The following is a 16,574-nucleotide window of genomic DNA, read 5'->3' as shown; positions in this document are numbered from 1 at the left end:
TCTATAAGGTAGTTGACTATATTAAAAATCTTTTTTTGTTGCAAAAATCAGATTTAATTTTTAAAAAAAATTTAATAGCTGGTACCCGGCACGTTGCTGCCGCAAAATAAATAATTTTGGAAATGTCGCTTGAAATTTGAAGTTGCTATCTTGTTTAATTAACCCTTATATTCATTTTGTATAGTATAGCATACATACAACTTTATAAAAAATACTACCACTATAAAATAATTTTTAACTTAGTTTTATTAAAGAAGCTATAATAATTTTTAACTAATAATTTTTTGTAAAGAAGCTAATTATATACATTTTTTTTTTTTTTTTTGCTTTTCTTCAAAAAAGCAATCTTGCCACGATAAGGGTTAAGAATGACAGAAGGAATGATATTTTATTTTCTTGCCGACAATGAAAATATTCATTAAAATTAAATGATATATAAATGAAAATTATAAATAATATTTGTTCTTTTTTTTTTTAAATCTTTACTATTCAAGCGCTTAGGGTAGACAATATTTTTTTGTTTTTCCATCTTCAGCCCCCCCCCCCCCAAAAAAAAATCTTGGCTACCCCAATTGTAATCATTCAGCATGCAATTGCCCATGTGAAAGACATGGATTTTCTAGGTTTAATCCGCACACTTGAAGTGTTTCACCTTGCGCCTTGTTGATGGTCATCGAGAATGCAAGTCGAATGGGGAACTGCAGTCGTTTGAAATCAAAAGGCATGTTGGTAAGAATAATGTGAATGCGTGGAATGAGTACATCTTCTTCATTCGACTTTCCGTGAAGCATAGTTGCCTTGTTTCTTGCCGCATGTTGGTCTTCTGATTCTGATCGGTTAGCACATAAACGTTAACTTTCGATTCTTGTCACATGTTGATCTTGAGATTCTGAAGCATTTGAATTTGCAATTCGTTATTTGAGAAGCTCGAATTCGCTTACTCCTACGTGCTGCATTGGTATATAGATCTACTAAGTAACGAATGTTTGGGAGATATATTTTTCGACGAAGCAATTAACTCTCTGGGTAGTTTCATTCTGTGTGTGAAACTTTTCGAAAATCGACAGCAGTGAGACCAGTAAGTTATAAAAAGCATGAGTTTTTCAATAGAGATGCACAGAAAAATGCAATGTGATTTTTTCTACCCTTCTGTATGTCTTGTGAGGTCAGAAGTCCTCAGGCTAGATACAAATTACTGCTTCTTCAAGTCAGATTTTATTGATTCCATTTATTGTGCTCGGTTACAAAAATCAGATGCTTATAGGAATATATATGGGGAGAAAGTAGAGATAACATCAATATACGAGTAGTTTAACAGCATAAAATTAAACAGCGAAATTTTCTCTTAATTTCTGCTTAGAACTTAATGTACAAAAATTCTTTTTACATGTTTAGCGTGTATATATATATAAATTTCAAAATACTTTATGAAGGATTAAAACTGCCTTTATACTCACTTTTCATTCTTTTAAATATATCTTTATTTGTAATATTTTTGTATTGAGCAATCATTTGCAATATATTAATATTTGTCCAGAGCAGGAATTATGGTAATCTCATAAGTACAAATTGTTTTTATTAAATTTTAGAAGTAGTAGCATCAACGTTTATAGTAATAAAACAAAATTTTTGAGTGCGAGTCAGTGAAATGATTGGATAGCTGAAAAAAAAAAAAAAAAAAGAAAAGAAAATAAAATAATAGCTGTTCAACAGCTACATAATTTGTTACTTAGGTATTATTGATCCATACACAAAAATATCTCATCACATTTTTTTCAAAGATTCGATACTACTTTTTGAGCATTATTTTTTTAATTGAAAAGTGGTGACATCTTCCTTCTTAAATGCCACAAAATAAGGAAATTTCCAGTTTAAAACTTTATGAACTATGCCATGTTAAACATCTATAAAATGTTTTTATTAAGAACATATTTTCAAATGTTTAGACTGTTTTACCTATTTAATGCATTCGTAAAGTTTAAACCATCATCGAATTAAAAAATTACAAATTTATTCAATTAAAAAATTCAAAACAATTATTGAAATTTTTTGCGTCAACAATTTGTAATCGATTTTAATGTTTTTATCCTCAAAAACATTCAAAAGGAGCTAGAATAAATAAATGATTCTTTTAATATATATAAGAATATTTTATTCCTCACAAATTCTAATTAATTAAATATTATTTTAATTTTGATGTAAATATATGTTTCTAATGTATACACTTTTTCAATATATATAACACAAATGCAGATAATGAAGTAAATTCTAATTTTCTTCCTTTCAAAAAAAAATTGTTTATTGCTACATTTGCTAGCTTTATCAAACAAGAAATTGACAAAAGTTTCAGTTAGGTCTATTTTTTTTTTTTTTAATTTGATGAATTAAAGATGCAAAACAAGTGAATTATAAAAATAATTTTGCATCATGCCAGTTTTTTCCTTTTATTAGTGACCGCTCAGAACAGAAATAACAATGAACTGAAATCTTTTTCTATTATAGTTTGTAATTATGGATACAATGAAGAAAAGCTGTTTTGCTTTAAAATGAACCATAATATTAGCCCAATGATCATTTATTAATCTTGTTATGTCAACATACCTTTTAAACATCAGTAAATGTTTTAGCAGACAATAAAATAACGCTACATTTTATGTGACAATGAATATTTTAGTAACAGAACAAATAATAATAAATAAATGAATGAAATCAAAAAGTTTTAAATTTTAGAGCTGAGTTTGAAAATCTTAAATACACATTTTTTTTAAATTTTTTTTACAGATTATTTCTTTAGATATAGGAGTACCAAACTATATAAGCAAATGAAGTTAGTGCTGTTTAGATTCCAGTGAAATTGGGATATGTGAATTTTACAAATTTTTGCCAGTCCACCTGCAAACTTTCAAAAATTGGCATAAGAAATTATTCCATGTTTAGAAGTATTTATTGATGTCAGCAATTAATTTCATTTATGATAGAAATAAGTTTTCTGCTATATTCAGAATTGATGGCATGTTTCCTGTTTTCAAAGAATGCAGATAAATACCATTTGGATTACAGCACAATCTACCAGTGAATTTTGGTACTACAATTTATTTACTAAATGTCAAAAGCATAATTTGAAATATCTATTTTCCAAATTTTATCTTATTTTCATCAACAGAATGTACTGCAGAGCCTTCTAAAGCAGGAAATTTATTTGTTGCTAGCCTTACTCATTTCAATAAAGAATAATTTTTATAAGGTGGATTAACATAACTCAAAGAAATAACAAAGAATATGAAATTATGAATGTTAAAGGTACTAAAAAATGAACAATTGAATATAATAGCAATTTTTAAGGCACAATTTCTAATGAGAAGAAGCTTTATAAGAAAAAATAAACAAAAAAATTTAAAATAATTGAAGGCATTAATCAAATATATACTTTGTTCATTTAAAAATAAAATAAAACATGAAAGACATTTCAAAATGTAACTTCATAAATATGCTTCAAAAAGATGCCGAAAAAATTTTAAAAGGAGATTTAGCCATTTACCATTATAAGGAAAAGAATGAAAAAGGTTAAAATGAGTTCTACAACTTGGAGTGTCTAAATAATTTCTTAAAATTCTCTCACAAAAACTCTTATTTGAGAGAATTTGAACAACAATAAAGAATATGGTTCTTCATAATGTATCAAAGATTTATTGCTTCAGTAAATTCACATTACATAATAGCAAAATAAAAAATATAGATGTTAAAATTTTCAATAAATTATCTATACAAGCATCATTTTATAAAAGAAATTTACTGCAATAGCCTTTACATATATTGCAATTTAAAAGATGCAAAATAAATCTTATATATGTTGTGTCATCTATGAGTATTCAGCACTGAATATTTATTTTTGCCTCATTACAATGAGGTAAAAGAATGGTAACAAGTTAAACTTTGAGAAGATAAATCACACAACTTCTTGATTGATGGTTAGAAACTATTTATCCAAGATTATATCAGGTTTTAACTTTCTATAAAAGTTATCAAACACTGGAAACCTATTAATATAAATATTCTATCACCTCAGTTAATTTATCTCATTTGAAATCTAGATAAACAAGTCATTAAATATCTTCAGATGTCATGTCCATGAATGATAATGCACTGAATTATTGTACTTTTATATTCTTAATTGAAATCAAGTCATTATAGACATTACAAGCCAATATCAAATTGTATAGAATCCATAAACACCTAAATTGATCCGATGATTCTTAGCAGAAACAAAACAGTTGATATTATCTAATAAGTCAGGTGGAGGAGAGGGGGGGGGGACTAGCAACTAAGCAGTAAAATGTATTGTTTATGGAATAAGAATTAACCTTTTAAGATTTTCAACACTTTAAAAAGTTTTACCTGTCGAGAATTATCAAGTCTTTTAAAATAGATTTCACATATTTACTTTAAAAAGATAATATTAAACTTACTGCAAACATATTTCTTTACTGAAAAAGTAATTAAATTATTAATTTGAAATGTTATGTAAATATTCATATATTTTTAAATGAAGCTTTTATATGTAACAGATTAAGACACAGGTATTTCTGGGATTTTATTCCAAAAATAGCCATTCCATTTAAATGAAAAAAACCATTTTTCATTTAAATGGAATTTTGAATCAATAAATTTAATCATTCAACAGCATAACTTCAATACTTTTAATTATTTTAAATTTTGGTTGTAAAAATCAAATCATTTTTCACACTTTATATTATATAAAGCTAATAGTTGAAATACTTTCAGGAGGAAAAAACACTTTAGATGATTAACTAAATGTTTCAGCTAGTCAAGCTATATTAATTCATATTTTATACCTCTTGACACAGTAATATGAATTTTTATCCAATATATTATTGAAAGATACTAAAATTTATGCTGGTAACAATATAAAGTTATATTAAAATAAATAATAATGTCCAGCTTCTAAGTCCCTTGATTTAGACTACCATAATGCAATACAAAAAGTAAGTTGTAAAGAAGATATAACAATCTTCTTGTCACAAATATTTTAAAGAAAAATATATTAAATACACGATTTTACACTGGGAATAATTAATTGAATAATTTAAAATTTTGGATACACAGAAAATTAAATACAAACTCTATTTCACATGTAGTACTTCAAAATTAATGAAAGTGGCTTCAAGTTATTGATAATCACACCAATATTTTCCCATCAGGTATGCCACAGTAAATTATGATTTACTGTGTAGCTAACACTGCCAGCCAAGTTTTCATATAAATGAATATATACATATATATATTAATAAGAAGAATCGAAAATTTTAATTTCATTTTTTCCTGTCAGATATTGTGTATTTTTCATAGTTCTTAGTAGGGTCATATGGTTCCCACCTAGATGCAGGAAAGATATGCTTATTCCTCTCATACCAACTGCGAAGGAGAACTTTTCCAGCATGAGATTCATCTTTTTCAATGCTGGCATCACTCATGAGTCTCACATCATCATGAACATCAAAATTAAACAAAGGCCCACTTTTTCCTCTTGCTTTTGTCACAATGAAATCATAAAATGTGTAATGGTGAGGAATAATCAGATCCTCTTTCACATACATAAGCTGATCCCCAGTAACAGCTCGCAATTCATGGAATTCCTTACGCAGAACTTCCAAACATTTCTACAACCAAAAAGAAAAAGAAAGTCAGTAATACATAATAAATATACATAAAATTTCCAGATGTTAAAGTTATTTGTGGAAAAGTTAGAGCTGATAAATACTCTATGAAGAGCAATCAAAATGATAGAAAGAATGACAACAAAAATATTTTTAATATTTTCTAATTTTTATTGATTTGTTTCTTTTATTCTAACTGAATAAGTTTTACTGCATAAGAATAATTTTTCTTGAAGTAATATTTAAAAACATAAGATATTAAGAATAAACAATCAAGTGTAATGTCTTAAAATGTAAATAATGATACTTATTTTGAGAACATTTTACTAGCTTTTAGCTTTTATACAATGTTTGGTATGGAATAACAAGACATTTTCTATTGCAAGAATGGTAATTTTTTTTCATTATATGAAAAAATGTATTCATTTTGTTATAGTTAATTAGAAGTCTTGAGCCTTACATTTTTAGGACAAGTAGTGAATATTCATAATGTCTATAGATCTCAAGTACAGGACAATAGGTGCTTGGACACATTAGTTTTAAGTGAATAATTAGAAAGCATGCTAAATTTGTTATATATATATATATATATATATATATATATATATATATATATATATATATACAGAGAGAGAATTAAAATTTACAGATTAAAAATAATGAAATACATCACCCCCCCCCTTTTATAGTTTTTATAACAGTCTTAAGCACAGAAAAAAAAATCATAACAATTATTGTGAAATTTTGAATTAGTTGCAAGACACTTTAATTTTTAAAAAAATAAATACACTTTATGGAAATTTAATCACAAATTTCAGAGCATACAAAATTATAACTATTCTAAGCATTTGCTTAGAATGGATGCAGGATGCATTTTTATAGCCTATTCCAATAAAATAATCCTTTGATAGGACATTTCTAATATAATCAACCTTTCATTGTCCATTGTTAGAAAATTCTGTTAATGATATTTTCATATGTATCCTATCTTTTAAGTATTCTACCCTCAAATGCATTCTATATTTGAATATCTTTTAAGTAATTGCCAAAATAAATTTTCCAATAACGATTTAGATATATGATAGAGTCTTTCTAGGCTTAGTGCTACAGTCTTAAAAATTGAAGATATTATTTCATTGTAAATGACATTAAAAAAATATATATCAAAATTACATACACAAAAACTGCACTTATATGAAATACAGTTATAAAAATAAAATTTACCAAAAGAAACTGATAAATGCTGTGTCCTTTTTTCATTTTTACACTTCTTCGATGACCAGAGCCATCCCAATAACTGAAAGTAATTTCAATTTCTTCATTCTTTAGTTTTTCTTGCTTTTGGACCCACTCCTGTGTAAAAAATAAGGTTTTGGTGAAGAGGACAAAATGATACTAAAAGTAGATAGATAAAAGAAGATATGTTCACATCTTGAGAAGTAAAATCAGCTTGTTTGGCATTTATGCATTTTTTTTATTAATATATCATCATTTTTCTTATCACTATTAAGTAATTAATGTTTAAATACTGTAATATCATTCATATTTATGGTGACAAAAAGTACAGAACGTTGATAAGATACAATTGAAGCACTGCATCTTCAGAGCCCATACATATGCTGCAATAATTATGTTTTATTATATAAGTTTCATTGTGCTATCTTCTGGAAACTTAGTATCATGGTGCTCCATTCTATTGGAAAACAGTCATAACTATGAGCCTGCATTTTCAAAAGACATCCAATTTTTAGAAATAAATTCATGACAATTATTATAATTTTGGAGAAAAATTTCTCAACCAAAGGTGGATGCTCAGTAGACTTTCCATGACTTCGTGTTGCAATAAAACATGATGCTTCACACATTTCAATGACATGCAAATTATTTGCTGGCTTATCAATGAATGAGTAAAAATTAGATCATTTTATATACATACAATATGGTTGCAGCACTAAAAATACATCAATAAGTAAAGCCAAAAAAGACTTCTTAAATTCCAAATAGAAGAATTTTTAATATTATCTGGTCTTTTTTGTCAAAGGTTCTGGAAATTGAAGAATTTTAAACAAAAATAGTTATGAAACCATCAATTTTTAAAATTGATGGTTTCATAACTATTATATTAACCAAATTAAAAATTTAAAACATTTCATTCACATTAAAAAAATATAATGGATGAAAAACATGCAAATAATTTAACTTCTGTAACTAGAATAATAATAAGATTCGAAAGTTGTCAAATCAAAAACATCAGCAAATATTCTGCATGGTGTCAAATGCTTTTAATTGTCACCAAATGGAGTTTCCAATTAAAATATCCACTTATAAATCATGAAATTAAAATTAATTTTCCTGGATACTTTTAAGAAGCTAGAATGAAGTATTTAAAGAGTAGGAGATATCCAACAAAAGGTAATAAAAATGTTATTCACATACTTGCCGTAACTCTTCTCGTAACTTTCTTTCTTCCTCTTCTCTCTCACGATCAGGCAAAAAACTGGTATCCACATCTGGATTCTTAAATATTTTCTTCTTCTTGAGAACAGGCTCATCTGATTCTTGTGAGCTGTCTTGGCTTTCAGAGGCATCTCTGCTATTTTCATTTTCCTGCTGCTGTTCTTCTTCCTCTTCCTCCTCCTCCTCTTCTTCTTCATCATCTAATCGAAAAGACAAAGATGCAATCTAAAAAAGAATACAAGAATTCTTATGCTTTACAAGAAGAAATAATATAATAATCAGAGAAAATAAGCAATTTTTTATGCATTAATTTTTTTAAAAATTACACTGTGTTGTAACCAATTAGATATAAAAGTGTATTAAATATTTCCAGAAAAATTAATTTAAAAATTAATATCTTCTTGTCAATGAACTTTGCCATAAAAAAATCACTTTGAACAATCATTGAAATAACTATTTATGCAGTTTTATCATTTTGCTTTACTTTAAATAAGATTCAGACTTATAACAATGCTAGCAGAAGGTAAGTAATGAAAAGATTAAAAAATAATTGGTTTTAAAAATTATAGCCGTTTTATAAGTAAAATTTACAATATTCTAAAATTTTACAACTTTAACAAAATCCATAATTTTATTTTTCTATCTGAAAATCAGGGACATAAAAATCTTACTACTAATAATCTTCCCATTCTTTTGAATAATTAATCAATAAATTACAATGGAACCAAAGTTGTTGATTAATATTTAAATATTAAATACCAAAAGAAAAGTGCAGAATAATAAAATTTAGCAACTGTGATTTTTCACATCCTGGTATTTTTTTTTTGGGGGGGGGGGCAAAGTATTAAACAAGCATGAATTTATAGCAAATAATTATGTACTCAAATTAAAAATATGGTTAGTATAAATTTTACAAATTTCATTAATAAATTACTATGTTGAAAAATTTCAAACCTGTCTTTTTTGTCTTTCTTTTGCTTCTTGTTTCTCTCTCATTTCTTTTTGCCTTTGTAACTCTTTTTCATGTTGTTTCTGTGCCAGCTGTCTCTCTCTTTCTTTCACTACATCTTCTTGCTTTGCCTACAAAGTATTTGAAACAAAATATCAAGAACAAATAATGTATGTGAATTCTCAATGTTATGTTCAACAACTTTAAAAACATTTTCAGACAATGACATACATAATAAATAATAGATACTGCGAAACTATGCATAACATATGCTTCTATACATTTGAAGGCTACAGAAAAATCTTACTTCACTCTAAATGAGGAGAAACATTATACAATATTGATTAATGATTATTAAGACTAAATCCTGTTCTAATATATATATGCTACTTTTAATTCTTAATGTTATCTAACTGCATTTACTTAAGATTACGAAATGTAGAGCAATTTTTTATGACAGTCAATTTGGGCTGCAATGAATGTAACATACTAAAAATTTGATATACTGGTTTAATATGCATTTTTTCATAAATTTATTCTGGTTATGTATGAAATTTATTTAAAAAAATAGTGATAAAAAAGGAATACAGGAAAGCACAGCTAAAAATCAGTTTTATATTAATTCCATAATAACAGCAACATGATAAAATTATACATGAAAAAAATATTAAATGATTTTGTAAACAATACAAATAAAAAGTATATTTGAGTTAAGATTAAAGATGCTCAATACATGAAAATGTACAAACATACAGAAAATTTCCAAACTGAACTGATTCAAATTTACCAAAAAAAAAAAAAAAAATTCTAGTGATATTTTCATTTTAATAATATCCAGCACAATGTCTTAAAATTTTTTTTATATATTATAAATGGAAACTTGCAGTTACTTGTAAAAATTAATTTTTAAGTCATGCATTGATGTCTAAATAAAAACAGAAAACAAGTAATAACAGAAATTTAAATATAATTCTGATAAAATTTCTATATTGCACTTATCAGAAAAAATAACTAGCACATTTTTTTTCTGAAAAATTTCTAACATTCAAATTTATTTCTCAATAGGTTTTAAGAGATATTGTATCAGTATCAGCAAGAAGTTTTCAACAAATTTCTCATATTTATACTACATTCTCGGTACTATTCCACTAGAATGGTAGTATAAAAAATGTTCAAATGCACCAAAATATTTCATCCTTGTACTGCTAACTATGCCAAATATTGCAATTAGTGATTTTATAAATCATGGGCTTTCGGTTAGGTTTTTATTTTTTCATGACATCTTTTTATAAAAAAAGCTTCTTAATGAAATAGTTTACACAATCTGGTTATTACCAACTGATGCAGAAGCCATCAACGATCTTGAAATAAATAAAATAAATAATAATAATAATTATTATCATATGGGTAGACTTGATTCCCAAAAACCATTTATTGATATTGAATAGTAGTTCAAATGAAGAACTAATTTAAAAAATTATTTTTTTCACAACATCTATTTATCAAGGGGAATGTAATGGGTTGCATAATATGACAATTACTAAATGATGAAAAAATTGTAATCAAATTACTTCATGATAAAAGAATCATCATTCAGATACGCTATGTTTTCAAAATCACCCAATGAAGTTGAATATTGGTTCAAATGAAGCATTAATGCATTATGATCTGCATGATGAGTTGTAAATCTGTGGTGGTGGTGGGAGGAGAAAACCAAAATATGACTTGAACTTTCACATTATCTGTCTTGAATGCCATTAAATTTATTTATCAGTGGCATTAGGAAAATTAAATTGAGTTTTTGTAAATTTCAGATGCAAAGCAAATTATATGGACTGGAACAATTATATTAAGAAAATTCCTTGATGTCTCTCAATAAAATTAAAGCTTGTGGGGCCAACAAAATCATGGAAATAAATGAAAATCTGTTCAAGGGGAGGGAAAAACAAACAAACATTGGCTATGTTCTTACACCTTAGTGGCATTTTAAAGTTTATGCTATGACAAATCTGTGTTATTCATCCTCTGTTCATTATGAATTTCCAATTGTTAAATTAACATGTAAATGACTACAATTCAGCAAAACAGTAGATGGCAGTGTTATATATTCAGATGGTTGGAAAACATTAAATATGGAGGAAATGAAAATTGTCAGCTTTGAATATTTTATTGTCAATCACAATTATAACAATATACTCTGAACCAAAAGCTATATTTAAATAGTAGAATGCTTATGGGGATGCTTAGTAGAGCACTGTTTAACACCTATATACCAAAACTGAAATATTTTCAGTAATTCTGAAAGATATTTATTATTTTATTTTTTAATTTATTTAAAATACGAATTTAATTTTTTTATAATTTGCTCTTAGAATTCAATTTATATTATTTTTCTTGGCATCTAAAGGCAGTGCCCTAATAAAATAATATTAAATTCTGCATGTTTTAATTCTGTAGTTATATATAATATAATACAGTACATATATCATTCATTTGAAATGAAATAGCCAGAATACATATTTATTTTTTTTACCTGGAAGATTTTAAATTGCATTTCTATGACAAAAAAACTATCACAGTTTCAGTTTCAATAGTTGCAATTAGAGAGCAAAGGAACAATGAATCAAGAAACAGTATTAAATCTAAGTAGGGAAATCTTAATTGCTTTTTTTTTGTACCACGGCAGACCTTTCTTAAGTAATATATAATTTCTAAAACTCATTCTTATTTTAAGTAAAAACAGATATGATACTTGGAGAATATCTTGTAAAAGTAAATAAATATGATGCAATGAATAATTTTATAATTACATAGATTATAATGATAATATTTCACATATTATCTTTAAAAAAATATTTGCATTTTATTGAGAAAGTGCTCCTCTTCCTGAAAACAGAAACAGAAATCAATAAAAATAAGATTCATAAAGCAATTTATTTTCAATAGAGATATAGAATTTCTATAACTGGCACTGATATTAACATATCTTATCAGTATATATTAAGCCTTCTGGCATAGTGGTAGCGCTTCGCACTCCCAATGCCCAGGTCCAAGGTTCGATCCTCGGGCTGGACAAGGATGACTCAGAATTTCATTTCAGTGGGTCAATAAACTGAAGACCAAGCATGTTTGGAAACAAAAACCGGGGGTTCTGCTTTAGAATGATCCCCTAACTGAGACATAAACCCAGGGCCCTCGGTCAAGAAAGCAGATATGGGCACTGTATGCCTTGGCCCACATGGGCTATCGTGTCACTGAATTTAATAGTTTATCAGTATATATAACATGAGTGGCATTTTACATATCTAATAGTTTATTTATAAATATTTTCTTCATACCTTCATTTCATCCAAAGTCACTAAGCCTATGGTACTTGATTTAAGTTGTTGCTCAACAGCATCATAATGAGCTGCAAACTTATTTTCAATGTCTGATAGCTTCATCTCTTCTTCAATTTTTCTTTTCCTATGTTCCAGTTCCTCTAAAGCTTTTTCTCTTTTCTTTTTTAGTTGCAAGGCACGGCCTGCCTCACTTGCAGCACCTTTATACAGAGCCATACTGGAATCTTTTCTGAAATAAAATAAACACACTATAGGAAACACAAAATGTAAAATTAATTAAAAACAATCAAGTATGAAAAATAATAACTGATCCAAAAAAATTAGATAGTAATGTTGCAATTTTTTATCCAAGTTCAGCAAATGTGTACAAACAAGACAAACTTTATTTCTCCTTTTAATTTTGTTGAAGAATTTGTCTTCACCTGCTGTGTATTACATTATTTTAAATGTTTGATCTTATGGTTAACTTTATCCTATATGGAGTTATTGTAAATTCAAGTTGTATGATATGTTAAATATATAACAAACTATGACTGTTATATAAATTTTCAGAATTTTTTTTTCTCTTTTTCATGTATTTTAAAACTATATATTTACAAATTCATGACATAAAAAGTGATGTAAATGAATTTGATGCTAAATTTATTTTTAAAATATCAAATAGTAAGAAATATTGAAGATATTTATCTACACACATATTTGCTCTCTACAATACATGTTTTTTAAGTTTGAAATAAATTAAACTATTCGTAGATGACAAAATTTTAATGCACAAACTTGCTTGACCTATATATGGTTCTAAAACTTAACAATAGTTTTATATTTAAATTAATTACATTCAATCAAATAACTATGCATAATAAATATACAATTGTATGAAAATATGCATTAACAACACCAAACAGAAAATTTATAATATAAGTATAGAATATTCATAATACTCTATATGAAATGAATTGAAGACACTGACAACATAATGATTAAAAAAAACTCTCATTTATCTTCAAGAGAACAGATGACCACTACTTAACTTACCATTATTTCATCAAACAGTTTTTCTATTTCTCAGTGAAAACTTAACATTTTATTTAAAAATCTTTCAATTATTAATATATAAAAATTTGTTATATTAACTTTTACTATTTTGGAGCAAGTCTAAAGTTGTCAAAGAACTAAAAATTAAAAAAACTTATTATTAATTACAAATTCTTGAGACTAATAATAGAGGGGAAAAAAAACATCCATAGAATTAAAATGTAAAATGGGAATGATTTCAAATATTTTAATTGACCTACAAAATATCATGAATCAGTTGAAATACAATGAGATTCTTCTATCATCCCAGTAGTTTACAAAAGAGACATAGTTAAAAACTTAACATGCCTTTAAAAAAAAAGGGTGAAATAGAGGGAGGGGGAAGTTAAAAGATTTAACAATTTTTGCGTAGCTTCCAAAAATACCTCAACAAATTAAAGTAATATACACTTGCCAGAAAATGTCAGCATACAAATGCAGAGTAAATATTCAACAGCCAACTGCAGCACACTGTAGTGACTATATTAATTTAATTTTTATTTAAGTTATTCTTTGAAAAAAAATTTAATATCAATAAAATATTAAATATAGCACATTGTTTCAAAGTAATAATAATAATAATTTAAAATTACACAAAAATTTATCAGAAAAGTTTGCATACAGGTATAAATTTAAAAGAATATTTGCAAGTTAATCTTCAATTTTTTAGCCTCTATGAACTTGTATGAAATGAAATATTGTCTGCATTTATTTTTTAGTACTTGTTCATTTTTGAAAGATAGAGTGTATTGTGTTTGACTTAAAATGGATTCTAAAGGAAAAGAGATTACTCATTCCTTAATAATTTCAAGACTAAGGAATGAAGGTGAAACTCTGCAAGCAATTCGCAAGATAGTTGAAAGAACTCGTTCTTCTATCTAAAGAGTGATCAATAATTACAAATCATCAAAATCTATTATCTCAAAGCCATTTAGTACCCAGCCATCTAAGCTGACTTTATGAGAAAAGAGATACATCCTAAAATCTGTATGTTTAAATCCAAAGAATACTGCATCTCAAATAGCAAATAATATTATTAAAAGATTAAAAAAAAAAAAAAAAACCTTTTCATGAAGGAATTTACATAGAAAATACTGAAAAAACCCCCCAATTATCATGTCCCTGTAGCTTGTAGAAAACCACCCATTTCAACTGCTAATAAGTAAAAATGTTTACATTTTGTCAATGAGTATGTAAATAAACATTCCGAGTTTAGGGAAAAAGTAATATTCTCTGATGAAATCAACTTTTGTATCTTTGGCATTAAAAGAGCATAAACTGGCAAGGAGAAAACAAGGTATGGCTTTTGAGAAGCAAAATTTTGTGCTTACAGTTAAACATGGTGGAGGTGGCATAATGATTTGGGAGTGCATGGCAGAAAGTGGAGTAGGTCAAATAACTTTTATAGATTCCACATTAAATCATATTGGATATCTGAATATATTAAAAGAAAATTTGAGACAGAGTGCACAAGATTTGAACCTTGGCGATGACTTTTGGTTTCAAGACAATGATCCAAAATATACTGCCCACAGCATAAAACTCTGACTGTTATATAAAATCAAAAATCAATTGCATACTCCTTCACAATCACCAGACTTAAACCTCATCGAACATTTATGGGACTTATTGGAACTCAAGATTCAGCAACATAACAAAACAATAAATCAGATATTGAAGTTTAATTCACAGTCCATGAAATATATTTTTTGTAGACTTTTCTCATGCATACTGAAAACTTTTCCTGATAACTTTTTGTGTAAGTTTAAATTATTATTATTATTACTTTAAAACAATGTGTGTTTTATTTCTATAATTGTTATTGATATTTAATGAATTGTTCAAGAAATACATTAAATAAAAATTAAATTAATATTGGCACTAAAATGTACTTTTAATCTCTCTAGAATGTTTATTGTGCATTTGTATGCAGACATTTTCTGGCAAGTGTAGGTGAAATCAAACCAAAAATATTTCTGTAAAAAAAAAAAAAAAAAGAAAAAAGGAAGAAATGTAATTAGTAAATTTTTAGCTTAAATGCATCTCTTTGAGGACATATAGATGTCATATAGTTAAAAGATATCTTTGGTGAATAATTTCCAAACATAATAAACATGATATCTTTGCCAATTTCTTTACTAATTAATTGCTGGTTTGTGGTAAATACACAAATACCTATCTTGAATATTCAAAATCTAGAAGTTAAAAGAAAAGCACAAATAATAGCAAAAAAAGCAAGCACTAAAAAAACCAGCTACTAATAAACAAACCTTTCATTCATCATATGCAAAATCTCTTGACAACTGATATTTTTATTTAAAGAATTAGCTTTTTATATACTGTTATTTATTAATCAAAAATGCATATTAAATAAAAATAGTTTTCACGAAAGTATCATAAAATATAGAGAAATACCTTTAAAGGAGTAAAACTATAAAAAATACTATTGTTGCAACATTAAATTTGGGAATCAAATCAATGATTAACATACAATTGAGCAGAAAATTTCAAAAATCCAAACAAAACCTTCAATATAACAAAGAAACGTATATGTGCAGTTCTATACAAGTTTTCAAAGACTCCAGAATGTTCCATTTTAAATAACGAATAAAAGAACAATGTTAAATAAAATTCAGGGAGTTTCATTAAAATGCTATGAAAAAGTACACTTTAAAAAAATAAATGAATTATTTATCAACATTTTTCATATCAATCATTACAAAAAACGATAATAAATAATTCTTAATAGATAAAAAATTCTTCAATTCTTACTAAATAAATAATTCTGATATTCAAAATGCACCAATAAAATTAAGAAAAAAATTATTTAAAATAATTACCAAACTAATCAGTGGAAAAGGTAGTGTAATTTCAAATTTTCTTTAATTTTAACACATTCAGAAAAAGTATTTTATTATTTGTACACAAATTCCAAGCAATGTAACATTTCACTTCAATTTACTGGAAACTGAATCTACTTATATAAAAAATAATTGAATCTGCTTGGTTCAATATAAAATTATCCAAAGGTAATTTTAGACAGAAATTAAATTTTAGATAGGTAAATATTTGAAAACA

At 26.3% G+C, this 16,574-nt stretch overlaps 1 protein-coding gene across 1 annotated transcript; it reads right to left on the bottom strand.

The window, feature by feature from the left end:
* Positions 1-3,707: 3,707 nt before the first annotated feature.
* LOC129989387 (protein FAM50 homolog) lies at positions 3,708-16,445 on the bottom strand. The gene is made up of 6 exons (XM_056097901.1): positions 16,337-16,445; positions 12,420-12,651; positions 9,087-9,212; positions 8,112-8,357; positions 6,900-7,028; positions 3,708-5,678 (listed from the first exon to the last, which is right to left on the bottom strand). The coding sequence occupies exons 2-6, from the start codon at positions 12,636-12,638 to the stop codon at positions 5,331-5,333; spliced, it is 1,068 nt and encodes a 355-aa protein (XP_055953876.1). The 5' UTR covers positions 12,639-12,651; positions 16,337-16,445; the 3' UTR covers positions 3,708-5,330.
* Between the last annotated feature and the right edge of the window lie 129 nt (positions 16,446-16,574).

The sequence above is a fragment of the Argiope bruennichi genome, chromosome 10, assembly GCF_947563725.1.
Source record: "Argiope bruennichi chromosome 10, qqArgBrue1.1, whole genome shotgun sequence".
Taxonomy (NCBI): Eukaryota; Metazoa; Arthropoda; class Arachnida; order Araneae; family Araneidae; genus Argiope; species Argiope bruennichi.
Note: the sequence above shows the minus strand (reverse complement) of the source record. Positions and strands in the feature narration are given on the sequence as shown.

Bases quoted from the DNA above. Each gene is read 5' to 3' on its own strand.
- LOC129989387 (XM_056097901.1), bottom strand. From the start codon at position 12,638: ATGGCTCTGTATAAAGGTGCTGCAAGTGAGGCAGGCCGTGCCTTGCAA. The intron at 9,213-12,419 runs GTATGAAGAAAA...AATACTTTGTAG, and splicing joins TGACTTTGGATGAAATGAAG to GCAAAGCAAGAAGATGTAGT. The intron at 5,679-6,899 runs GTAAATTTTATT...TTTTGGTTGTAG, and splicing joins GCATTTATCAGTTTCTTTTG to AAATGTTTGGAAGTTCTGCG.